The 27,110-nt window shown below is 38.4% G+C and overlaps 1 protein-coding gene across 6 annotated transcripts in view; it reads right to left on the bottom strand.

Moving 5' to 3' along the window:
- Nucleotides 1–27,110, bottom strand: part of ATG7 (autophagy related 7) — a 99,613-nt gene that overhangs the window by 57,604 nt on the left and 14,899 nt on the right. For all 6 annotated transcript variants that reach the window (XR_010606820.1, XR_010606821.1, XM_065642724.1 and 3 more), the window contains 5 exons: nucleotides 20,674–20,868; nucleotides 15,690–15,893; nucleotides 15,323–15,438; nucleotides 14,515–14,590; nucleotides 12,503–12,583 (listed from right to left, as the gene is read on the bottom strand). Coding sequence is in view for 4 of the 6 variants with exons in the window: in XM_065642724.1 (XP_065498796.1) it covers nucleotides 12,503–12,583; nucleotides 14,515–14,590; nucleotides 15,323–15,438; nucleotides 15,690–15,893; nucleotides 20,674–20,868 (672 nt within the window). In the remaining 2 variants the exon portion in view is untranslated. The remainder of the gene's footprint in view (nucleotides 1–12,502; nucleotides 12,584–14,514; nucleotides 14,591–15,322; nucleotides 15,439–15,689; nucleotides 15,894–20,673; nucleotides 20,869–27,110) is intronic.

Below are 27,110 nucleotides of genomic sequence, written 5' to 3'. Positions count from 1 at the left end.
TAAAAATTTATTTTTTTCCCTGTAGAAACTCCATCATGTCACGCTCCTAGACTTTGCATGGCACTAAAATGGCAAATCTAGGTTAGGGTAACAAATCCGACTGTAGGCACGGTATCTTAAAAACCTAAAGTTCAACAATACGGAACGTTTTTCTTGTATTAGCCCCCACAGAAGCCTGAAGAACTTTATCAAAAAGTGTACTTGCAGGAGCAGCCTGCTGAATAGAAGTATCTGTTAACTAGTTTTGAAATAGAAATTCCAGCCACATTGGCCCAGAGAACAAGGTGTGAGGGACGCGGGGCCGGCAGCACCGCGGGGCTCGCTGCCCGCAGCGGCGCATCCGCTGCAGCGCAACCCGTTTCAGAGAGGCAGCAACTGAAACAACATCTTGTCACTTTGGGAGACTTTATTTCCCATGTCAGACGATTAAAACTTCACTGTAAATATCACAAAAGGGATAAACACCATTAACTTGAGCACAGCTAACATTTATTACACAAATTCAATAAGAGCTGTCCTCTGATAAATGTAACATGGCATATATTTGTCCAAAAAGAAAAAAGAATGAAGCGAAATAAAACTCGTCTCCAATTCCTGTGCCAGGGGACCACACAGGAATACCCTGCAGGTCATCAGGAATAAAGCCAGTCTACTCATCAAATAGGCACAAAATAATTCTAAAAAATGTTTCCAGATTTAATAAGTGCCCAATTTGTTGCTGTGTGGAAAGGAAATTTTCTCCTATTTAATCATGTCCAGCAGAGTCTAAAGGCTCACGGTTGGCATGAGTTTGCTTTTTCAGTTCTTAACAATTCTCACCATGCTTGGTACCAGTGTGAACATTCGGAATAACAGCTTTACAGGAGGAAAATGCTGGAGAGATGTTATAACTTTGTTCTTGTTGATCTCAAATTAGTTACTACCTGGCTGCAGACGTAAAAAAATCCCTCACAAACTTTTTGCGGGAATAAACGTGTCATTCCCCGTTCATTCAGTGACGTGTCACTATGTAGCACTTAATTTTCTCAAGCTGAAAAAGCTGGAAAGCAGCAACCAAAAGCACCAGAAAGATGTAATTCTTCTGCCTAGCAAGGCAAGCTGGAGCAATACAGATTTATTAAGGAACTCTGATCTTTTTCTCACTTGCAGGTCACTTTCCAGATCTTTGGAGGAGAATTAGAAAGCAGAATGCCTTCTGTATCTCACCTCTGTCACAAATTTTTTAAATTTTTAAAACCATGCTCTTTACTGACACATGTAAATCTCCTCTCAGGCTGAGGCTCTAACTTCGGTTCCAGCCTCCATTTTACAGAGCCAGAGCTACAACTGATTTTTCACACGATGGCATTTTAATAGAACAAATGAATCTGTGGATGCACATTATCACAACAGGGAGAAATTAATGTATTGCTTAAGTCTTTTGTGTAAATGATACACAGTAACCCATTTTATTAGCAATCTTCTTATTCTTGTCTGTTTACTGAAAGAAATTAATCTCATGGTAGGAGGAAAAAAAATAGAGGCTTAGAGTAGAAGAACTTGTTTTGAAATGAGAAACAGATGTGCAGCCTTGGTCTTATATTCTTAATAGCACTGTTCACAAAGAAGTCTCATTTGCTGGGTAGAAAGACATACAAAAAGAGAATCTGGCTCCAGGATTGTGTTATAGCATAGAATATCTGGTTAAGTAAAAATACAAACAACCCCCCCTCCTAGTCCCAAGAATCTGGCTACTGATGTAAAATTGGCTCACAGCTTATGCTTCATTTCCATTTCATAATTTTAAGAATTTTTACCAGTATCTACATTTGTTTTGGCTATTTTGTTCTCTAAGTGGTTAGCATCTGTAGAGCTTGAAACAGTGTTGTTTACCTTCCAGAAGAACCTTAATAAGACAGTAATGCTACCAGATTTACTGGTTGACCTAAATAAGATCTATGGACAGCCTGCGTCCAAAACAATCAGGGTACTGAGTTTTACACTCTTCCAGGCTTTAAACTCTTCCACTCCAAGACGACAGCTCCCCCACTGCTCCCCCTCCAAGGGCACAGATATTTCACTGAACATTTCAGAGTCAGAAAAATCACAAAATTCAGTGTTCTATTGAGAAATTTTACAGGCCTAGATATATTTTTGCACACTGGTAACTATCCAGTGAACACAGGCAATGCAGAAAGAACAGTAAACTACTGTGAGTGTTACCATGCAGAAAAGAGGCATTTTGGTTTCAATAGCTGCTTGGAAAACAAGGAAGATGTAAAATCTTGTTAGTTAAACTCTTCAAAGCTCAAGGTATCTGCTCTTAAAACAGGGAGTTTAGTGAAAGATGACAATGCTGTGAAGGATCCTCCTAAGCGAGAATGAGGCACATGAGCCATTGGGATCTGGGCCTGGGTAGTTGCACAGGCAGCACCGCACCTTCAACATTTTATCACAAGACCCATCATCCTGGTTTCCTTAAAAAAATCTTCACCTCCCTGGCTCTTGCCTCTTCATGAAGTTTTCCATTTTTATTGCCATTTGGTCCTAAAGAGCCTAATAAAGTGATCCTGTAATACATCTATGAAAAAGAATGCATCGAAACGGAACTTTTTTGCAGATCATGTAAAGATTTTTCAGGGACTCAGTTCGTGATACTGGAACAGAAAAGACCGGCGACTTACATGAGCACAAAGATGACTCTTAATACATTTCACCTTCTGATAACACACCAAGTATTATCTTAATATGTGTATGAATGGTCACACATACTTGTGCATTCACACACAATTAAGTTTTAAGAGCACGATCACAAGGCAAAGTTCGGAAGAAGGCTGTGTTCCAGGTGCACACTGAAGAAGGCTATTCTGAAAATATTTGAAGGTTATAAACCACTAGGCAAGAATGGCATCATTTTTGGCTCATGTCCAAATAATTAAAACACCCTCTGCGTACACAGTTTTCTCTTTACCTTCCCATAATCATAATTAGAAATGAAAGCAAATCAGTATAAAACCTTAACTAATACAATATGCTGAAAATTAATTTAAGAAAGAGATTGCTCTTTTAATTTACAGGAGGAATGTAGTAATACAAATGTGTCTTGTCTGTTGCTATGACCTACAGCGATTTTGAACTGCAATGGACAGAAAAGGGAGTATTGACTTACTGACAAATAGGCCCTGAAAGCTCTCAACAAGATTTTCTTAGCTTAGGACTTCCCAGTTTCTTCTTTTGAATAATGAAAAGGAGGAAAATTAGAGTTCCTAGAAATTTAACAGGTGTCAGTTCAAGCATAGTCTTGTCTACATTAAGTTCTCAGGAGCTGCGTGTATTCCGAGCTTGCCGGAAATAACCTTGATATGTTTTATATGCAAGTGACTGTTTTTCCTGATATGAATTGATAGACTAATAATACAGACAAAACAGTGAGATTTTTATTTTAGCTGCTCCTTCCTAAAATATTTCTCACAAATTATTTGAAACATAATGGCATCTTCAGATTTTCTACTTCACAGCACGCAAGTGAAAGCATTAGTGAATAGAGTGAAAAGAAAGAAAGATAAAGGAGGAGGGAGAGCAGGAGGAAATAAACATCTCCATGGTAGAGACTGAGAACAGAGGAACAAAAGAGTTTTCAGGTAGACAATATCATTAGATCATCTGTCTTGACCTCTTTTAAAACATGGGTAGATCCTTCAGTCCCCTAATAGCCATCTCTTGCTCGCTCCACATTTTATGCTTGACGGATATTTACAACTTTATTTATCCCCGTTCTGCTTCCTGTCCAAAATTTACGCTGATTAGCTCATCAGCAGTTACAGCATTTTTGGCTCCAGTTCACACTGGCATTAGTCACCCTATGGCACAGCAACGGCAGAAAGCCGTTCTTCTTCCCCAGTAAAGATCGGGGGATGGACGACCTGTGCCTAGGTAACCTGTTTGCTACCCGTATACAGGGTAAGGCACCTACAGCACAATTCTCATTTTTGCCTTGAAGATACAGCCCAGAAACAGCCCCCATTTCCCACTAGGCAACCCCCGGTGCTGGGACTGAAGCAAGGTCACTTCCCCAGACATCTAAGCAAATTATTCTTCTCACAGAAAAGCAACGACCTCATACTCAATCCTACTTTGGCTGCTATACAGCTCGATTCTACGAGGATTGGAGCGGTGCCTCTTGGATGGGTTGGCTCAAGCGAGCGAAAAGTCAGCGGTCCTGCCTATGGATGACTGATCGCCCCGGCTCCCACCTGCCACCAATGATCCGTCAGATACTAAGCACCCAGAGTTATCACTGCCTTAAGCACAAATGGTGGGTGCTCAGTAGTTCCTCAATCCAGATCTCTAGCTTCAAAATCCATATTTTATAGCCTATTTCGGAGCAGAAGATTTTCTTATTTGGATTTGCTACAAGACCTATGCAAAACTGCACTTAAGGAGGAAAAACAGCATTTTCATCAAAACCACACATATTTGCTGCATTTCATCAGTTTCGATTACTTTGCCATCTTTTAAAATTCAATTTCCTTCACTTTTTTCCGATTTCAAAGAAAAGAGAAACACTTCTGCAAAGACAAAGACATAGGCAACCCTGTAAAAATGTGGAAAAATTGGATAAAGGTTAAACTTAAACTGTTCAAAAATGCCTATGTGGGCATTTGCAAACAGAACAGTTGCCCAATAAAGTGAGGTTGATGTTTTGTTAAGTTTAACAAAAGAAAATAGGTATAGATGTAGACAGACTCCCGTCAAAGACTGCAATGAGAAGAATGCAGAAAAGCATATAAGAAAAAACGACACCAGTTAAAAATAGGAAGGTACTAAAAATTATCTGGGAAGCGATGTAGTACACATCCCTTTAATCTCCTGAGATAAAAAATATAATTGAAATACAAGCAATAACCCTGCACGCCTGAAAAATGTTCGTTCGTGGGATTTAGACTCAAACCTTTACGTAATCCTGCCAGTTTTTCAAACTAGCTCAGTTTTTCATATATACACTCTAATAATTGACAATTAGCATTCTTTGCACATAACTGATGCAAACAAGTATTTTGTCTCACTTACTGCACTAAATATGTCAACATATTGAATGACTTTTTTAATAGTCACTAATAGGGAAAATCATTATGTTCCAGCCAGGAATATGTAGCTTTTTTTTTTTTTTTTCTTAAAGAGATTCCTCAGCTTACAAATAAAAAATCTAGGCAGACACAAAGCAAACTGTGTCTATATTTTCTTTGATGAATATGCACTGAATCCTTAGAATAACTGAACAAAAAGTAAGGGAACAGAAGGCATTAGGTTGCAAGTATGCAAAAACCTTATGGAAGTAAAAAGAACAACTACAAATTACTCATATCCAGCAAAATAAACAACTGACCTTCTGAGTTCCAGCCAGAAACCTACAGAATTAGATTTGAACTGTTTCTACATTCCGCAACGGTAGGATGAACATCACCGTAACATGCTCCTCGTTTTTATCCAGTTCAGTATTCTCCAACTTCGATTTTGCAATTCTTATGTGAGAATCTGTCAGCAAGTACGTATTTTAAGTCAAACTACTTTAGTTCAGTTTTGTTTTTCCTGCCACAAAAGGAATTCTGGACCAGCTTCACAGAGATGACAAGACAGCATTAAGCTATTAGAATCAATAACTAAAAGCAGTATTCTAGACACAGTTAGATATTGAAAATGTCAATATCAGAAAATTGTGGTGGATCCTATCTCTTTCCTGCTGATTGATAGTCCTCTACTTTGTACTAATTGTAGTTAAAATGTAAATGAATTGGAAGAAGAAAAAATATTGAAAAAACCCAAACAACTCTAGGACCCATGAAATTTAATTTAAATCCAACAGAAATACAACCTGTCAGAAATATGAATTAATTGTTTTTAAAAATGACAGGTTTCTTCTTCCCCTTAAAAACAGTATTTTAAAGCTGGTGAAACTTAAAAATGGGAAATTTAATTTTATTCATGGTGTAGAAACTAGATTGTATGAGTTATGTATTTTCACTTAAAGACTTCAAACAATTCTGGATTTTCTTTCAGTTCAGATAGAGATTTCTATTTAAGGTAGACTTCATAAACCGTTCTCTCTCCCACTTACAACTGTTTAGAATAATATCTTGCACCCATTTAAGATCACTGAACAATTACTGGAACAGAGTTTTTCTTCTTCAATGCTATTTAACTTGGAGACAAGTAAACCTGTCAATACCACGGACCAGTCAGTAACACCAGCTGCTTCTTGGACCAAATTCTGGCATTCTCTGCAACGGAGCTTTGATCCTGCTATCTGACATGGTGCGCTGCCACATCAGCATACTTCAACGTGCTATTGCACTCGAACATCAGGAAACACTTAACAAATTCACCAAATAAAAGAAGTACGAAACAACAAAATCATTTGTTTTCTTCTCTGAAGGGCAAAAGTGTGTTACTTATTACTAGAAACGGATTCTTAATCTAGCAGCTTCACTATTTGAAACCAAAAGTAATAACAACAGAATTGCCGATTTTCTGGAGCAAAGGGAAGAGGGAATAAAGCTTCAGAGAGCTGTATGTTCTCTGTTCTTTTTTTCTCCTTCCTCTTTCTCTCTCCCTGTCAAGAAAACTTCTTGATCATTTAATCAGCAGAGTTCAAAACTTCCATTGCAAAGAACACGATACTCAAGAACGGCTCCTGAAAACACTTTGCTGTCAGCCTTAGTTATCTACTCCCTTGTGCCATGGAGACGAGACCTCAAACCAGAATGATTTGGGGAAGATTATTGTTTTGTTATTCAGACTCAGGTTATACGCCAAGTTGTATTCAAACTCGCTAAGATGGCTAAGGAAGAAGTCATCTTACATGACGAAGACAAATGGATTGGCTAAAATAAAGACAATTATCTTAGCATAGAGGGCTGGGTAATAAAAACTGGTTTTGCTCAGCAAACCATGAAAGATGCAAACCTCCACATTTCAACATTTTGATACACTTGCAAAGACCCACACTGAAAATGAACATTTTGAGGCTGCACATAGAGCTGCCAGCTTCTGGGAGGCGCAGGTTTACTTGTCCTGGAGTCAGAAGTTCTGAAAATGCATCTTCCTCTCAGAGCCCTGAATGCAAAATAAATCCTCACCCATGTGAAAATATTTAGGTGGGTGTTTTAGTCTCACAAGTGATCATTAACTTTTTATAAACTGTGTCAATCCTTAATGTAGATAAATACATCAACAACATAAGCTAAAATGGAATAACGTGTTACTGATTCGTTGTGGAGAAGCACATTAGTTTTTTCTCCTTGAGAAAAACAGTAAGTAATAGCAGCAAGAAATCAGTCCCTGCTGTAACTCCAACTAAATTACAACAGGCAATAAGAGGGAGTAGCCAAAAAGAAAACTAAACACTCCCTCCTGCACTCTGATTTCTAGCACCATGATGCCTGGCAAGGGAGCAGAGGACCAGTGGCCACTGCCCGCACCAGCGTTGCCGCTCCTTTCCAACCATCCTGCTTGTGATCAGACTGAATTTTTAAACAACGTTGCTTCTCTTCAGTAACATAAGATCCAGCATCAAGCTTTGTTTCTTTTTTAAATCCTCCCCTCTGTTGACTTTGGGAAGGTGTTTGGCGTCAAGAACTCATGCTATCTATTAAACATCAATAAACCTTCATCCCACTACTCCGAATAAACGGTGGAAAACATTCCTCATTTCTAACTCTTCCAGTCCGGCCACAGCAGTGCTGACTCATGGGAATGTCGACCTGCTTTCTGAATTTTGGTAATGATTTAAGAACGAACATAAGCATGTTGTGTCCTTCCCCATGCTCCTCGCTGTGGAGCAGTTAGGTACAAGGCAGCTGGTTTGGCACAACCGCCCGCCCACAGGATGCGCTGGGACGCCTGCAGTCGTCACGACGGACTCCGCAAGGAGTAACGAGAACTACACGCATTTCCTTTACATCATGTATTTCATTTCAGATATAGGACACAGATAATGAGCTCTCTCCCACTTTATTAGATTTTAGTGGTGTTGGGTTTTTTATGTTCCATTTTGCAATTATCATCTATCCTGTTCATACAGACACCCCCCGCCTCCCCCAGTGCACAAAACTGAACACACTGCTGATTCCACACTCTTTCCTCTGTTCGCAAAATAGAACAATATTTAATGTTACTTTTAAGATTTCTGGGGTTCTTGATCACATTCACCCTTCTTCTAAGGGAACAAAATTCCATTGTAATGGTCACATCACCATGGTCATCACTTCTTAGTGTGTGATGTGACCCTCTTAGCACACATCAGTTTCCTTCTGATAGTATATTTTTACATGGGATATTTACATTCTATTTTGTTTACTTTATAATAGAAATTCAATATTTTTGAAATAGTAAGACCAGGTATTATTTTCAGGAATGCACGTCTTTCATGCAACCAGCAGTAAAACCACCCTCACTGTGACTAATTTTGAAAATATGTATTATTTCAATCCTCTCACTAAATTTAAAATTGATATCCAGAGAGGTAAAGACTGACTGAGATTTCAAAAGTTACAAGCAAGATAATCCTGCCTCCTGCTCCCTCCAGTTAAAATGACATTTTTTCAGAGGAAAACCAAAAGTGATAAATTCCTCTAAGTCACTTATCATAAAGCAATTTTCTATGCCACTTTAAGAGAAAGGAAAGTATTACATTTAACTCAGTATGCTGAAAATGTGCCTAGCTATATTAACGATGCATTCTTTAATTCTGAATGAAATCTATCCAATATTAATACAGAGGCCGCACTGTATGTAGAAGTTTCAAATGCTAACGTATAAATTCAGGAAATAAGGAAAGTTATAAATGGACTCAGTTACATAGACTTAATGTTACAGCACAGCTACAGAAATAACTCTTTTTAAACATTTTTGCAATGTTCATTCCTGGAGGACAAACATTTCTCACCATTTCCCCCATCATTTCTGCAACTACACAAGAGTGAGCCTTTTTAAGTACAGGAAAAGACCAAGGCTTTTTTACTCCCATGACTTATACATCTCTATTTACCATCAACACGACACTTGAGTTGAGAAATGTATATATAATTTAAAGATTCAGCACAATTTCCCTGACAGATCTTACAACATGCTGTCACCGGGAGAAAGCAAATAGGAAAGTTTTTCAACGCAGGTAGAACAAATATGAAGGGTCTTGCTGGAATCAAAATTAAAACCATCTCAAGTGAAAATGAAAAAGATCAGTAAGTTACTGAATACTGCACATTACTGTCATAACTGATCGGAACCATTTAAAGTAAAAATGCCCGCAGAGCAGTTAGCAGATGAGAACAATAAAAGCATTGTTATGTCTACTTGATGATAGATTTCAAAACTGAAACACTCATAAATAACTTACACAACACAGGCACGTAGTAAATGTCACAGCAAAAGTGTCTAATGTATTCCTGGGATATTATAAAGGGAAAACATCTGCATGGGTAGGGAAACATCTTGACTGAAAACAGAAATTGAAACAGTGCCTAGAATACCATCCCTGATCCTGGTGTCTACCCCTTCATGAAATGCAATGAAACTGAAAAACATTTAAAGGTAAGTCAGTAAAATTACTCAGTGGTAAAAAGCTATGACTTAAGCAGCATGCTGAACAGAAAGTTGAGAAAGAACTTGAAAATTAGTAGAGATAATTATGCTGCCTTATTTTTTTTTTTTTTTTAAATGAAGATTAATTAAACACTAGAACAATTTTAGTAGGGGAAGGAGAGCAGTATCTTTAAGGAAAATAGATGACCACAAATCCAAATTCTGGAGGAAATAAGACATGTAAGCTAGATATAAAAACAGAGGGGACGTGTATATCCAAGTTGGTTAGTAGCAAAAATCTTTTCCGAGATTAAGCTCTGAACCTACGAGGTCTCCTGGTTCATTCCATGATGCACAAGGATGCACAAGAGGGAGGAACAGTGACAGTAAAATTTTCATGACCCTCATTAAAATATAAACACCATCAGTTTTGCATTAAGAATGATAAGCATTTTAACACTCATGTTTCAAGGCTACAGCCAGTTGCTTGCAAGGATCAAGTACAGGATCAGGACCGCTCTACTTTTCCACAGGTTTGTAATGCTTCTCACCATAATGTTATGAGAAAACATCCTCATTTTGCTCCCAACAGAGTAAACAGGCAGCTTAATTAGCACAGTAAGTAATAAGCTTAACTTTCTTGTTCTGTAAGTAAAGCAGTTATTACAAAGAACTATCTATACTAAAGAACTTTGGACTCTCCCTTCTCATAACAGCACAAGTTTGGCCTGGAAGAGGAAGAGCATCACAAGAGCCTTTCCTGCTCCTCAGACCTACGTGGCTGCTCCACAAGAGGATCCTTTCCAGCCCAGCACATGCTTGTCCAGACCCAGAATAAGACAGAGGGGGGAATCATACAAGGAAGATTTGGCCCAGAATAAAAATAGATCGGTTTCCTGCTGTGACCATCCCAAAATTCCAGAACGATTGCCTGCGGGAAGCTTCTCTGGCGCGCGGCCCGTGGAGGACAATTCTGGGTAAGGAATAATTGGCTGCTTGGACGTCTGGGCTCTTCGGCTTCCAAACCAGAGGAATGAAGTCATGACTATGAGTCGAAATGGAATCTAATCTCCAAACATGCAGATCATTAGCAGTTTCTCCTAAGTCATCCAGCTGTACTGGATTTTTTTTAAATTCCTGATCCATTAGTTTTATGTTTTAAGAGTTAGAGAGTGACAAGAGCTCAAAAAAGAGAACGCTGACATAAGAAAGAAGAAAAGGAATAAGGTACCAGCAAATTCAATTACATTAGAAAAGCCATTTCTCTCCTATGTTAAAAGTTTGAATCTACACTAAATCTGACATATCAGGATGAAATTATGCTAAATTGCTGCACTAAAAAAAGACAAATTGAAATTGGATTTGTCATTTCAAAGTATTAGCATCAGATTTCCAGATAATACAGGGTGACATACTCTTATGCTAATAAATACAAAGTTAGCAAAGTAAACAAATGCTGTGTTTCTACTGTAAGGAAATACGTGTGCCGATGAAGCAACCTTTTCAGCAGAGAAGTAATTTAATACCCAAACCACATGAAAAGTGATCTCTCTGGGAATAGCACAGCTGCTAAAATCCAAGTCAGTTTTGATTAAATCATCAAGTCTGTTTATGTAAAACAGGGCTCTCTTAAAATGACTTCCAAGAGGAAATGATTTGCTAACAAAAAATTGATACCTGCATTTAGTTTATCTACAGCAATGTATGTTTTTGTTGTTTTTATATATCAATATGTCCTGGATGGGAGATAAAAAGCAAAAAAAAAAAAAAAAAAAAAAGCTTATTCTAGCAGTTTAACTTCTCAGGCTCCACCATCATAAAGTTTCAGCTACTGCTGAGCTTTCAGCTATTCAAGACGGTAGATATATGTTTCTAAAAATAACAGCAATTTTAAGTTTAGCGTTTCAACTTTTGAGGAGAAAATGGACATTAACAGTCCTTCAAAAACTGTCAAATGTGCCCAGACAGCCTAGAGAAATAAAAGGAATACTGCAGAAAAAGAAATTGTGCAAGCCCTCAAAAAAAAATGACAGTGTCTCAAGAGATTTTGATGGCTGTTTGAAAGAAGGGTAAGTGCAGTGAAAAGAGCAGAGGGAACTTCTTGCAGTAAGTCTCAAGGAACATAAAAGTAAACTAAATTAATGGCACTCTCAAGTAGTCCAAATCAGGACTCAATCTCTGAATCTTCGTATTGAGACATCCCAGTCAAAACTTCTTTAACTTGCGCTACATGGCCATAGAAAACTTGCCAGAGAAAGAACTCCCCAAGGCCATGGCACAGCAAACAACGCGGGACTGAAGTGGAGGCCTCTCACAGACACGAGTGTTCTGGCAAGACTCAGCTCAGCCCCAGCAACAGCTGGAAATCCATGAGGTGACTCAGGACTGTCAACACCAGCACCAAAATGAATCAGCCTCTTCAATGCAGAAATGTTATGGAAGTAATTCTTTTTTTCTTAAGTGTTCCTTGTGTGTTTGTTTTGTATCATAAACCAGAAATTTAGACAACTTCACATATCTGTAGTGACACTAAGTTCAAGAAAGCTAACAAGATATATTTATTCATCAGACATCAGAAACAATTTCTTAAAGAACTAAAGACAATAGCAATTTTATTCCTTCCTACAAAACTAAAAGATATTGACAGTATTTATGTGATAAACTTTTCAGAAATGTGTTGATCCTAATCTCTGCCTGGTTTCTTCAGCTGACTAGAACGTTTATGTGGAGACAGCATGCTAACAGGTGATGCCAAACAAATCCAGAAACCAGATAAAAAAGAAGGGGGTGAGGGCAAAAGAACTTTAGCTGAAGTGAGAACACAGATTCCAAGTCCTAAGAAAGACAAAATGTGAAATACAATGCAGTCCTCAGCACCCCAAGACTGACCTAGAGTGAGACCATTCTGTACATATAAACAAAGTACAGACAAACCCAGACTCACTTTGGTTGAACAGGCCGTGCACTTATCAAATGCCAGGCTGACCGGAAGAACATTATCAAATCTTGATAAAAATCCACGGATCTGGAAGATGAAAAGAATTACAATACTATTTTATAGTTACAAAATACATTTCCAAAATTCCACATGAACTGGACACATACATTCAATAAAACGATAAAGATAAAACAGTGTCTCCCAATAACACCTGTAATAGATCTATACTCAATATATATTACTGGTTTTCTATACACAAAGAGCGGCACAACTGTCTAAATACAACACTATTTAAACACAGAGGCACAGCACCACCTGGAGTTTGACTTTTCTGATTGCAAAGTTTGATCAAAAAACAGCCATGGTATAATCAGTTAAACACCTTTTTTCCCTCATCTCTATAATGTATAATCTGAAAAGTTAACTCTCATACATCCCTAAACTGTGTTGTTAATACGATACTACTGATATGTACTATTAAAATTCCAGATCATTGTTTCTGATAATAGAGGTTGCATTGAAAACCCTTTGGAGCTGGGATTGATCATTTAGACTGTGAACTCTCATAAACCTTGGAAGCCAGCAGCAGTATTAACACTAAGGCATTTTTGCAGAAACACCAAGCCATATGTAATGTTAGAATACAAAAATACAGTCATCTTCAAACAAAACTCACAGCCAGGAAAAGAAAACAAGAAAATCGAGCCTTCCTGATACCACATTGCTTCGTATTTCTGTTATCCTAGGAACACCAAGACACTTCCTGCAAATAAACTAAATATATTTCTGACAGACTAAGACTACGAGTGTGCAACATTTATTATCCACAAAGGAACACCTTCTTATGGCTGGACTCGATGATCTTAGGGGTCTCTTCCAGCCCAAATGATACTATGATTCTAATAAAGAGGACTGCTGCATTAATTAATTACAATTCTTCTTCTTTCACACAAGCGGGCTAATCAAACAAAGAAAGAACACTACCAAAAAAACCCACAAAAACCCCACCAGAAAGTAACAGCTACTTCTAGGCCCTTGGGAAGAATATTGCACTCACTGAGTTGATTAGATGGGTGACTGCTGGGAGAAACCCGCAGTTTGTAAAAGGATTAGATGTCACAACATCTGAAAAAAAATTGTCTCTTTTCATTTTATACCTACTAAAATTATATTTGAGTTAGAATGCCTAAAGAGAAGACACTCATGATGGTCACTAAACGTAAAAGTGAAAACAGATATAGGATTGACAGAAGTGATAATTCAGTGAAAAGTTTTCTGATTGAAATCCATATTTGCTACATATTTTATCTCAAAGCATAGCCCAAAACAGAAAAATAATGCAACTAAAATCATATAGGGGTACAAAACAAGCACCCAAACAGATTCACTCAGATAAGCAACATAGAGAAAGAGGCACAGAATACTTTTAGTCCCCAATGATAATATCGCAGGGGATGTGATTATTGGGTAAGATCAGCTGGCAGTTTTTTGAAGGACGAAAGTCTATCCAGTAGTATGAAAAATGGTATCCTTAACACATTTGTAACTAGAGTCTGGGTTGAGCAGAAGAATAAAGACTGTTGTATTGCACCAGAAATAGATGAACACTTTGGAGAACTATAGTAATTGTGAGTTGGCTGGATTTGAATTTTTTTTTTTTTTTCAAACTCAGAAGGGATTTAAAAAGTGAACAAAAGCAACTTTGCTTATATTGTCAGCTCTGATGGGGAACAGAAATGTCAGATGTTGCCGTATTCACATACTGTCTGCTCCAAAGAAATTCCTGCTAAGTAGGTAGCAGGAATTGTGTGTCCACAGGAGGACAGACAATGCCAGGAACACAACTCCTTTGGCCTGGGTGATGGATTATATTATTTTTAAACAGACATAGAGAGTCAGTCCTTCAGGGAATGGAATCAGCCTAGAGTATGTTTTTGTTAAGGAGGAAAAGTCTGTGATGTTTGCCTTATACCAGTTCCCAGCTTTCAGACAAAAGCATTTACTCACAAATTATTTACCTGATGAGGAACAAGTCCAAGAGAAGTAGGTGGCTCATTCATTCTGTCATCACTACTGCTGGCCACAGCATAACCACTGCCAAAAGCCAAGAAGGAAAATTAGAACAAGACAACATACTGAACAGTTAAAATCTCCAGCAAGCTTCAAGACATTTTGTTACAGCTTCATGTTTAGAATCTGGAAATGAACCTATCTGGAAAATCTGTTTGATAGTAATTAAGGTTCAGCATGGGAATACAAAACCCCTTTTTCAGAATCAGTCTCAGAGACCTGTAACATACTCATGTCCAATTCCTAATTCACATCCTCTTTCACAGATTTTAAAGACAGGAAACAAGCCTAAATTTCAGATTACAGAATTTCAGAATAATTTCTGTATCAATCCCACTTAATTTTAATCAAGATTTTGCAGGCTTATCTTGAAGCCCTTCACGTGACAAAAGCAGTTATGATAGCTTCTCATTACACTCAAACGCTCTCCTGAGCAAAGGAATGCCAAGATCCACTAACCGGAATACTTTCTTCTTCTGAAATATTCTCAGTATTTTTTTACTTTTTTATTCTCAGAAAGAGAGAAAACTCCCAATTCCCAAGATATAAACTTGAAATCTGATTAATCAGTTCTTTCTTCAAGTCTGTTAAATTACAGTAATATAGCAGATACGATCTATATTTTACATTAATTTACAGGCAACATTACACCTCACAAAATTGTCCTAGTTGATGGGTACTTCATCCTCCTTCTCCTGGAAGATTATATTAAATAAATCTTCTTTCTCAGAGAGCGGCAATCCAGAAATGACTCACCCTTCTGGATGCTGTAAAACAGACACCATTAATTCCACTGCAAGCGCTCCAGCTATCATGGCCAATCCAGGTCGACTGACTGTGCACTGCTGATCCAGTGTCCGATCCCTGGTGGACTACAAAGACAGACAATTCTAAAGGAAAGAAAAAAGCAACTCAAAAGTAAGTAGCTGCCCTAGTATACAAAACATCTTTAGCTCTGCGCAATTCATTTCTTGGATCTTCTGAATAAAAGATGAGCTATTTCTTAATCCCAAGTGCATCAACGAAATACAAATCCCTTTACAAAACACCATTTAAAGGAAATAAAAATTCAAGTCACAAGAAAAGAGATATATAATTACCCTTTGCATAAAGTTCTACTCACATCCCCTGGTGCCACAACATCATTGCAGAAGTAGCAACCCAGTTTATAGCCAGGGATATTTGAAAAGAGTGACGATCCCAAAAGATCGGAAGAACCAGAGGCATTGTTGAAACTTGAATCAATGGATTCTTGCTGTTTTGGTTTCTTTAGTCCGTGTCTCATAACAACAAATGTGTCAAATCCCAATGCAGCATTGATGACCAACTGTGAACAATAAACAGAGAACAACAGATTTTAAGTGAGCCAAAGGGGAGGGGAAAAAAAGGCCTCAAGGTTTTATTTACTGTAGATATCAAAAAAACCCCAGATGCTGTAGATGGATGATCAACCTATTAACTGCATATCTATTACCCTAGCCATAAACAACAGATTTTCTGATAGGTACAGAATTCCAGTTCTAAAGCATTTAGAAAAAAACAAACCAAAAAGTCTGTTTCAGAAATCCACAAGCCATTATCTTTTTCTGTGTCTTTCAAGGAAACATGATACAAATTATCAACTCCCTCTACTTGTTACACAAACCAATGCACACTTGCTGGCCAGTTTAACATCTGTTGCATCTCAAGCGAGGTTCACACCAACTAACAATCAATGTCTAAAGTTACTGAAGGTGCTATGCACTGATATGAATTAACATTCATATATCCAAATTTGGCCCAATATTCATACAATTATTAGTCTAATTTTGGCCAAATATTCATACAACTATTAGTATCATTATTGGAAAAAATTATTTTGGTTCCAGCTCAGAACTGATTTTCAAGTTTGCTGCATGTTCTGTATATTCATATTCTCTAAGGGCTAAAATATTCCAAGTGCCATTTAAGTACAACTGTGGCTATCAATAACAAGTATTAATGTCATTTGAAATTCTACGTACAGCCTTTTCAGTTTACCGTGATTTGAAATATAACTCACTAAATACTCCCATGTGACACAGCAATGAAATGCAAGTCTGTTATCCAAAACAAATTCTGCTCAGTGAGGAAAGCAATTAAGGATTACTTATGGTCTTCATATGCATCTGTTTAGTCACATGGGGAGCAAAAGCAGCTGTGGCCACAGTGACACTGTCAGCATTTTCCCTCTTCGGTTTGTGACAAGTGCTTAGAGGAAGCCGAAACTATATATATTAAAATCAAAATATCATAAACCCAATACTTAAACTAGCAGATTTTACTAAACGTACAGGCAATGATTTAGATATAGCAAAAGGCAAAACCCGTTATACAATAATGTCTATAGCCAGTAAAATATAAAGGAAGATATTATACTGCTTCATATGAAGCTATTTTAGATAGAAATTCTAGTACAGCAGTTTGTCATTTTTCATTCTTATAGCCAGGAACTATTTAAAAGAGGGACTTTGAGGGAAGCTGTCAAGAATTAGCCATCTTAACTAGTAAGCCACTGAATTTCATCATCATTCTTGGTATTTCAAATAATTTCTGGATATTCACTTCCAACCTTGTTGTAGTTTATTCTTTTCTCAGTCCTAAAGTAGAACAATGCTGTTGAAACTGTGGCAGAACAGCCAAGTCTACGGCAAACAATTAAAAGGCAGCATCTTCTCACTACATCTCCCTGTAACACCTGAAGACATTATTCCGTTTTCAAAATCTGAATAACATGGCACAGCTGGTATTATCAGAAATTAATAACATTGCTCAACACTTCCCACCGCAATAAACTGTTTCTCTCTTCAGTTTACTGCTCACCAACAGTTTGAATCTAACTGATTGACACTTTAAAAAAAAAAATCATGTTTTTGATAAAGAGACTATGGAAAAGTATATCTTTTGGCACATGTTTAAAAAAAAAGCAAAATCGTAAAAGTTCTAGTGCTCAGCAGGAACAGGGATTTAACATCTGACACAGAGATTTAACCCTGGAGTTCTGCATTTGTCTAAGATACTTGATTTGGGAGGAAGGACGGCAGAAGATTGACGATCATCAGGGTCACTGAACAATTACGTGGGGAAACCAACTCTTATTTCTACCCATGTACCCCTTACAGAGAACTGCACACAGGTTATCACCCACTGCGTTCTTCATTTTCTGAGTCCCTGTTTTGAGACCGTGGGGCCCAAACTGCAGCAGTACTTCAGATTTGCAGCTGTCATACAAATTCACATTTGAAGTAGAGCTCTCATTAAATGTTTATCAACATGAAATACACTGAAAAGCAGATACTGAGCATTTCAGTTTGGATGCCTTGAGATTTCAGTGCTGTGCCTATTCAAGTGACAGAGGATTCCATCTCCTCACATCAAAATGATCTTATGACAATCAAATAACTGTGATGCAGTCAGACACACTAGGCCACTGAATATCAGAGAACCGTCGCAAAGCAACTACAAAATTTGTCCTCAAAGTATGATTTGAATACTGTAAGGCGAATAAAGTGGGGGACTGGTAGCGAAGCAAATGTTGGGGGAAAGCTTTGGAGATCATTAAAACAATCCTGTCCTGACTGAACCAGACAGGAGCAGCTGCAAATAAAACTGCACATATTGCTTACAACTGCCAACCATCATACACACAAAATAACGGGCTGGACCTTTCTAGTTTCAACAGCCAGCTTTGCAAACTTACTCTTTTAATGTAATTTCTGTGCTGTTTTTAAACAGAGAAAAGATCACTAAGAGACCACAGGTGCAAACTGCAGAAAAGACAGTGGCATTAAGTAGGAACTGGTTAAGTTATCAAGCAACATACACTCAGTGACACCTGAAGTTGTACTTCAGTGAACCTGGCACTAAAGGGACATGCTGATCTGTCACTGACACTGTGGTTCTTTGGCACAGGGAAATCCATGTGAACTACAAAGACACAGAAGCCTATTGCTCAGGATGAGAAATCTACTTAAAATAAGGAAAGAATGAAAGAAAAGAAAAAAATTTAAGACCTTGGCTTAAAAAAAAATGAGAGAACCATTTGATCTGGAAAAAAACTGCTTGCAAAGCAGGTGCAGAGGAAATTTAGTTAAGTTCAGACTAACATGAACTTGAGAAGAAGGGGAAATATACTTACAATTTATAACATAAAACTAGGTTGCAAATAGCACAAATCTGCATTCTCTCTCCTTTCTAATGTACAGGTTTTTTCGTAATTAATGCGAACACAAAAAACCACAAACAACTAGCAGCTATTAGGAAACTAGAGTTGCCATAGCTGAAAAATGACAGGAATCAGGAAATACAAATATAAAAGATTGATTAACAACATTGACTCGGCTGTGCCACATGCATGTTTTCCTTTACTCTCTTGTATGAAGTTCATAACTTAATGAATTGCTACAGACATTAAATTTATGCCAGAAAAAACCACCAAATGTGCACTGTGGTTAAGGTGACATGTTAAAAGTTTAATACTTGCATTTTCCGATTTTGTGCTATTTTAGCTGAGCAAACATGAAACTGTGAATTAAGAAATATCAAGATTACATGAGACTGTTTTACTGATGTCTACATCATACATAAATATGAAAAGGGTGAGTGTCAGGAGGATGGAGCCAGGCTCTTCTCGGTGACAACCAATGACAGGACAAGGGGTAATGGGTGCAAACTGGAACACAGGGGGTTCCACTTGAATATGAGAAGAAACTTCTTCCCAGTGAGGGTGCCAGAGCCTGGCCCAGGCTGCCCAGGGAGGTTGTGGAGTCTCGTTCTCTGCAGACATTCCAACCCGCCTGGACACCTTCTGTGTAACCTCATCTGGGTGTTCCTGCTCCGATGGGGGGATTGGGCTGGATGAGCTTTCGAGGTCCCTTCCGATCCCTGACATTCTGGGATTCTGTGACAGCAAGGGAAGTGTTCAGGATAATTTAGCTGGATTCTTCATAAAAGCATATTTTCAACACTGCAATAATTTGGAGAAAGAAGCTGCTTCCAGAATCCTGTGTGATCGAGAATATTCTTTCACAGGAAAAGCCTGGGTGCCACACTGTCTTCAAGAACACCATACACACAAAAAGGCTCTATCATCCATATCCAATCCTCACTAAGATTCCTAGAACAGGAAAAAATGGCTCAAAATCTTCTGCCTATATGCTTCTGTAACTCTCCTGGAAAAACTTTGTTAAGCTTATGTTTTATTGCTCAGTCTGGTTCATATGACCAGGCCGGCATACTGACCATAAAAGATGTTTTAACATTCTGACTACATAGGCATTTTTGCACAGTCTCACAGATCTCATATACAGAGTATGATTTATAAAGCCTCAGGTATTATTTTGTTTCAATGTAAGTATTCACAATCTTAATTTCATGTACTGCAGGCAAATATCTTCATTTTTCTTTGCCTGTAACCTGGGGATATTACTTTTAAGCTACAGAAACGGCTGAAGCATTCAACACTGTCCGAGTAAGGGTAGAGTTAGGATGCATTGGTTCAGCACAACAGTATATTTTCCAATAAGGCAATGATGAAAAGCACAAAATTAATGTTTAACTAAAAGAGTGCTGGCATATTTTTAAAGTTCAGAATCCACTTTCTAATTTTTCACTTTTGAGACATATTTTGAAAATGTGGTTTCAGACAAGTTTCTACAATTCACATCTCCTATCAGTCAATCATTACAATAACGTCTTTAGTCCTCCTTACTATAGTTCTCTTACTACGAAATGATATCTCTTAGTATTACTATGAAATATGTACCCTTGGAAATGCTCAAAAGATAACTCACTAGACAAGACCCTGAGCAACATGCTCTAAGTTGGTCCTATTTTGAAAAGGGAGTTGGACCGGATCCCCTCCAGAGGTTTCTTTCAACCTCTATCATTCTGTGATACAAGTTTCTATTTTCTCTTTTCAACATTGTCTTTTTGTCTTATACAGAACCTTCGATGCTACAGAAAACAAGAAAAAAAACTCTGCACAATCATGAAAGATCAGTCAAATATTTCTATTTCCCATAAAGTTCTTTCAGGTATACATATCTGGTTGATAGTGACAAGGATATTAGCAAGGTGTGGTACAATACCTTCCTCTTGCTGGCTGCAATGACAGCAGGAAGCCATCGACTCTCTCTAGTGTCCATGAGCAGGAAAACAACATCATGAGCATCAATAAGCTCTTCAAGTTTAGCCACGTCCTTCTGAGCCTGTGCCATTGTTACTTCAGAAAAATTCACCGGGTGCCCTGGCATTGGGATGCTCATGTTGTAGCCTTCTGAACTCTAGATGGAGACAGACAGAAAATAACGTATTAAAAAGATAACCTTGTGATTGAACTGGATTATTATAAAGTTCAATACAAAATTGTGGAGTACAAATTCAATCACTGTTTGGCAGAACAGCAACTTCATTCTTTTCGTCTCTCTGTATATCAGTGCCATGCACTAAAGCACAGTGCTAAAGTGTCTGAGGGAACGGCAGTCTCAGCTGCGATACTTATGCAGAACAGAGCACCTCAACGCACGTGTTCGAGTTTGGGTGATGAGAGCAGACCAGTCAGGTACAGGTGGCTCAGGGCCTGAACTAATAGGCCCAGTCTCTCAGAATATCTCATTAGGCCTGGCAAAAAACTGCAGGAAAATAGCTGAACTGCTCCTAATCCCGCAGACAGCAAACATCACTACAAAAGCAAGCAGACAGATCTTACATATGATTACGATCATGCTGTTAAACTTAGATAAAATACTTGTCCTGGATTATCTTTGCAGCTACAATGTCACCAGGATGTAGGTTACATTTCTGATATTGAATATTGACTCATTTACAGTAAGAGAGATGCGGAGTATCACACATTCTCCTGTTTTAAATTCTTTATGAGAACAACAGTCTCGAATTATTTTCATGTAATTTGACCAACCATAATGTGAACTTGATATAGAAGGAAATAACTTCTCAGACTTGTTACTCCTGTGCTTGGATGTCTGGCGGTTTGCACTATGAAGATGCTTGACAGAGCTCGCTTTTATTGCAGAAACATTTGCCTCTTCCAATTCCGTGTTTGGGCAAGGCATATTGAGCAGAAAACAGCTAAAGAGCCAAATAAGCATATACAATGCACATACAATGCAAGAAATTAACTTGCTCAAGAGTTTAACTCACAATCTGCCCGCCATCTGCTATAAGAGAATAATGGACCCTTCATCTATGTTACAGAAACACAGGCTTTGCCAAGGCTTCCTTGCTTGTCACTGTGCTGTAACCAACTAACTATTTAAATGCCAAAATTTAAAAGCTAGATGAACAAAGCATAAAATTACATGGGAAGAGATGAGAGAAACGTTGGTGGAATGTGCTTTTGTATAAACCAATTACATGCACAACTCATAAATCCAGGTGAGTCAAATAACTAAAAGGGTGAAGTATACACCATAAATAGCCCTGAAGATAAAAAGAAATAGATGACACATATAGCAGCTTGGGGAAATGAGCTTGGGTAGTATCTGAACTAACGGTTCTGCACTAAGGATGCACCTTGTTTTTTTTTTTTACCAGAATTCAGAAGAAAACCTCTATCCAGTGACTGTAGCTGTAGGAATACATAAAAGTCTAGCAGCTTCAATAGCTTCAATTTTATTTGAGTAATTGTCCCCTGAAGAAAAGACACCAGTCACTAGCAAAAGTGGCTGAGGTCCACTTTTGCAGCCAAATGCTGGCAAAAAGAGCTACAAGGGTACCTTGCAATGGCACATATGTATTGTTTTAAGAAGTAAATGTGCATATATCCCCAAAGACAGATCTCGTTCATTCCACGGAATTCCAAAAGCTCAGGGAGTCTCTACATGACAAAAAGAATTTTGCTTGACTGTACACAAAAAGGCTGAGGTTTTAAGACCAGAACCTTCATACTGACTAAAGATCTTAAAAGCCTCCAAACCATCCAAACCAAAAAAGTATTTAGTTACCATCTCATAAAGTATTAGAATCACTTACTTATTAAAAAAAGGACTGCATGTTGACACGTGCAAAATCATAAAAGGTTATGCACTTCTCAACACTTGCACTGACAGCTGACCAAAGCTGTGCTTGAGGCTCCACTGCCTTTTTTTTTTTTAAAACAAAGAGACACCAAAATACTGCAATTTTTGGTGCTACCATAACCTTCTCTCTTATTTTTATTCACATTTCTATTAACTTTGTGCATTTTTTGTTAAACCATGTCTCAGACCACTTAAAAGATACCTGTGCTCAATATAAAAAACCTGAACTGTGCCAGAGAAAATTAAGAAATGTGATGCTGCCATAATTAAATTGCTCTGTTAGAAATGCCTAAATGAAGTGGCCCCTCATGCAGTATAGGACAAAGGATGATAAAATACTGAATACACTGGAGTTCCATGCCTGAATACTTCAGGAAATGATTGTATAAAAGGGTAAATAAAGTTAAATTCCACAGCAGCTACATGAATGACTCTGTGCATTACCTACTTGTAATGAAAGGCTGTGAATCCATAGATTCTGCTATTTCCGAGTCCTCCCTTCTTTTTTATTATAAAACTCTAAGCTACAGTTAATGATAATCTTAGAAGTTGAATGAAACAAAGCTCCTTGCCAAAGCATTCCTTCTTGTTTCATTTGCAATGATGAGGTGGTTACTCTTCCAACTAGAAAGGACGTAAAATTAAAAAAAAAAAAAAGAATTCACATAGAGCAGTCAAGCATTTCAAAGTCAATCAGGAGAAATTGCATTTTGTGTGCAAAATAGTACTCACATTGAAAGCAAAGAAAGTAAATTAGACTGCAAGTGAATTGCACAGAAATGTAAAAGAGAAATGCCTCCAGAACCAGCATCACTGCTTGGATTCCCATGGGCTTCAAAGGACTGTGTGGGTTTGCAAGCAGCAAGAGACAGTTCTGGTTACTCCTTCAGTGTGAGAGAAATGAGCAGGCTCAAAATCCAGGACAATTCATCTTTTTATTCAAAGACATTTATACTGATAAATATGGGTTTTGGTGACAAGCAACAGTGCAGTCTGCAGTAAAAGCTGAAGCTCTATTCTGAGAAGTCCAGCAAAATCAACTGGGTTGTAAAAATCTCCAGCTACAGTAACTTCACTGCCCCAACCATCCCAAAGCACCAAGACTTTACCCAGGCTAACTAAAGACTTGTTGTTAGTCCATGTGCTTGGCCTGCTAGTTAAACCTCACCACTCTCACATGCTGTCAGCATGATATTCACTGTTTCAACCAGAGTTTTTACTGTTAAGCCCTGTCAAAACTTGCCAATGCTCGCATGTTGTTTCTCTGTATATTTACTGATGGTTAAACATGATACCTCTTCTCCAAAAATTCTACTGCAGAAATGAGTTTAACTACAAAATGTATTAGGAACATCCTATCAAAAGGGTACATGGGATCGGCACAACTGCTTTCTCCTCATTTGTGCCACAAAGCTACGAAACCAGGTCTGAGTGTCACTGAAGGCTGATCAGACCCATGCATAGCATGAGGAAACGACAGAGAACATATAACACCGACAGGCATAATGTGCTAAGAAAACTGTGGTAGATCACAGAATCCCAGAATGTCAGGGATTGGAAGGGACCTCGAAAGCTCATCCAGTGCAATCCCCCCGCCAGAGCAGGAACACCCAGATGAGGTTACACAGGAAGGTGTCCAGGCGGGTTGGAATGTCTGCAGAGAACGAGACTCCACAACCTCCCTGGGCAGCCTGGGCCATGGTCTGCACCCTCACCGGGAACAAGTTTCTTCTCATATTCAAGTGGAACCTCCTGTGTTCCAGTTTGTACCCATTACCCCTTGTCCTGTCATTGGTTGTCACCGAGAAGAGCCTGGCTCCATCCTCCTGACACTCCCCCTTTCCATATTGATCCCCACGAATGAGGTCAGCCCTCAGTCTCCTCTTCTCCAGCTCCAGAGCCCCAGCTCCTCAGCCTTTCCTCACACGGGAGATGCTCCACTCCCTTCAGCATCTTCGTGATTGCGCTGGACTCTCTCCAGCAGTTCCCTGACCTTCTGGAACTGAGAGGCCCAGCACTGGACACAATATTCCAGATGAGGTCTCACCAGGGCAGAGTAGAGGGGCAGGAGAACCTCTCTGGACCTACTGACCACTCTCCTTCTAATCCCCCCCAGGTCCCATTGGCCTTCCTGGCCACAAGGGCCCAGTGCTGGCTCATAGTCACCCTGCTGTCCCCCAGGACCTCCAGGTCCCTTTCCCCTACACTACTCCAACAGGTCATTCCCCAACTTATACTGGAACCTGGGGTTCAGAACATTTGAGGCGTATGGTAGAGGAAAAATTCCTTACATACAGTATGAGTTGCACATTGTATATGCTATTACCAAAAAGGAAAAATGTCTTTTTCCTATGTATAGTGCATGTCCGAACACTTCTTGATACAGGCTGACAAGATTCCATAGCACAGCTTGGTCTTTGTTCTAACAAGAAAACTCATAACACTGACTTTTGGTCTTTACAGGCAGAATGTTACATGCAGAACTGTAACATTCAGGATTCGACAAACAGCTTTTATTTCTTCCAATTAAACTACTCATTCTTTCTTAATATTCCTATTTTCATTTTATCAAATTTAGAAAGTGTCCTGGGTCATTGTGGGGAGCAACGAGAGGAAGTGGTCTGAGTCAGGTGACCACAGATTGACCAATTGGAGTATTCCATCCCATTCATGACATCCTGGATATAAAAGGTGGAGACCAGAAGGACTCTCTCTCTCTTCTGCTGCTTCGCTTCGCTTCTTCTTCGTCTCTGCTTCTTTTCGGCCGTCCCTGCAAGCTGAGGCCTTGTGACAGACTGAATCTAGTTCCAGTTGGCTGCAGGGTCCTGCTGGAGCAGCTGCTGGGAATTGCAAGACTGGTTCTATAATATTTGTTCTGCGTTATTTTTCTCTATGTTTATTTAGTAGCATTAGTAAAATGTTGTCAAATTTTCCAACTCTCTTCTCCCTGTCCTTCTTTTCCTTTCCTCTCAAAATGGCCCATCCTTAGCGAAAAGGGGGAGGAGGCAGGCGGGAAAGGTGGAAGGGGGAGAGGGTTAAGAAAAATACATCTGCCATGGTTTTTGATTGTCTCCCCGTGATCAAACCACGACAGAAAGCAAAACATCACACAACAAATCCTAGTTAGCATCATGTTTGTGTTCTATGTGACAATGCACAGATGCTTTCTTTTCTGTTCTTGTTCTACTATTTAATAGTTCGATAACTACATTAATATCACCAAGTAACAACAACACTATAGTACAGCAAGGTTAAATGAAATTCTAGGAACTTTCAGACAATCTCTTCTGATTTACTTACCAGAAGTTCTGAAAGTGAAATGTTTAGCATTTTTTCATACTGGGAATCATTGTTTGATATTCAAATACTCATTGAACACTAATACTGATTTCATAAATAATGGCAATAATAGGATCAACAGAGATAAATGCAGAACAAAAACCCAGAGGAATCCTTGGGTCAAACTAAATGAACCTAAAACATTTGGAAATGATCTTCTGTAAAGCTTGTTCACAACACTGATCCTCAACAATGTAACAGATCTATATTCCACTGTTCAGAACTCTCAATAATGACCAGAAACATAACCAGTGGCATTTTAAATACGTAATTGCATAGTAAGTATACGTAACTCATTTGTATTACTCTAAGCGGTTAAGACGCTGTTTGTCAGTTGAGCTCTGGTAACTACAGCTACCAATTCTAAGAGTCTCAACTCCAAAGCAAAAACTCTAAACAGCTGAGTGACTTCTGTCACATGCCAAATTATTATAAAAACACCTTTGTTCGTGACAAAGCAAACTGAGAGCATGCCTATTCTGAAATCATAGGCCATATCAATTCTCCTCCCAAATGAAGGATGAAACTAAGACATCTGCAAATATTTGTAAGTTTGTTTGTTTAATCTACTTTTTTCCAGCATTGAAAATGAGGTTTGGACATGTGCACTGCATAATGTTCATATAATGGACATCTCAGGAGTCAAAGAGGAAAAAGGCTGCCATTGGTGGGCCTTTCGTCCTAAAGCCTCTAAAACAACATAAAAATTCATTCCTGCCTTTTGCTCCCTTTCAACTACTTCATTGTGATACTAAGTTGTTACACTGGCCTCCCCAGAAGAGGAGAACTTTGGTCAAACACTGACATCTTCTCCAGGCTGCTACAAACTACTCCCCCTTTCTGGATCCCTTTCCGTTTGCTTGGTTCTTAAAAAAACCAAAAACAGACAAGAAAGTTCTCTTACATCATCTAAATACTTCCTATTACACTCCTATGCAAAGCAAGCTTCAATACTGGCTGCTATTAAGTTATTCTGGGCAAAACCGACAGAAAAAGGAACTTTCAGTTTTACAAGTAAAACTTTTTATTTTACTTGTATTACACTACTGATCACTCATAGAGCAAAATGTCCATCTACAGCAATCTGGAAAATATGAGGTCATTTCTTTCCAACAGGAGCATAACCTGTTAAAGATTAAATATTTGCC

The sequence above is a fragment of the Caloenas nicobarica genome, chromosome 11, assembly GCF_036013445.1.
Source record: "Caloenas nicobarica isolate bCalNic1 chromosome 11, bCalNic1.hap1, whole genome shotgun sequence".
Taxonomy (NCBI): Eukaryota; Metazoa; Chordata; class Aves; order Columbiformes; family Columbidae; genus Caloenas; species Caloenas nicobarica.
Note: the sequence above shows the minus strand (reverse complement) of the source record. Positions and strands in the feature narration are given on the sequence as shown.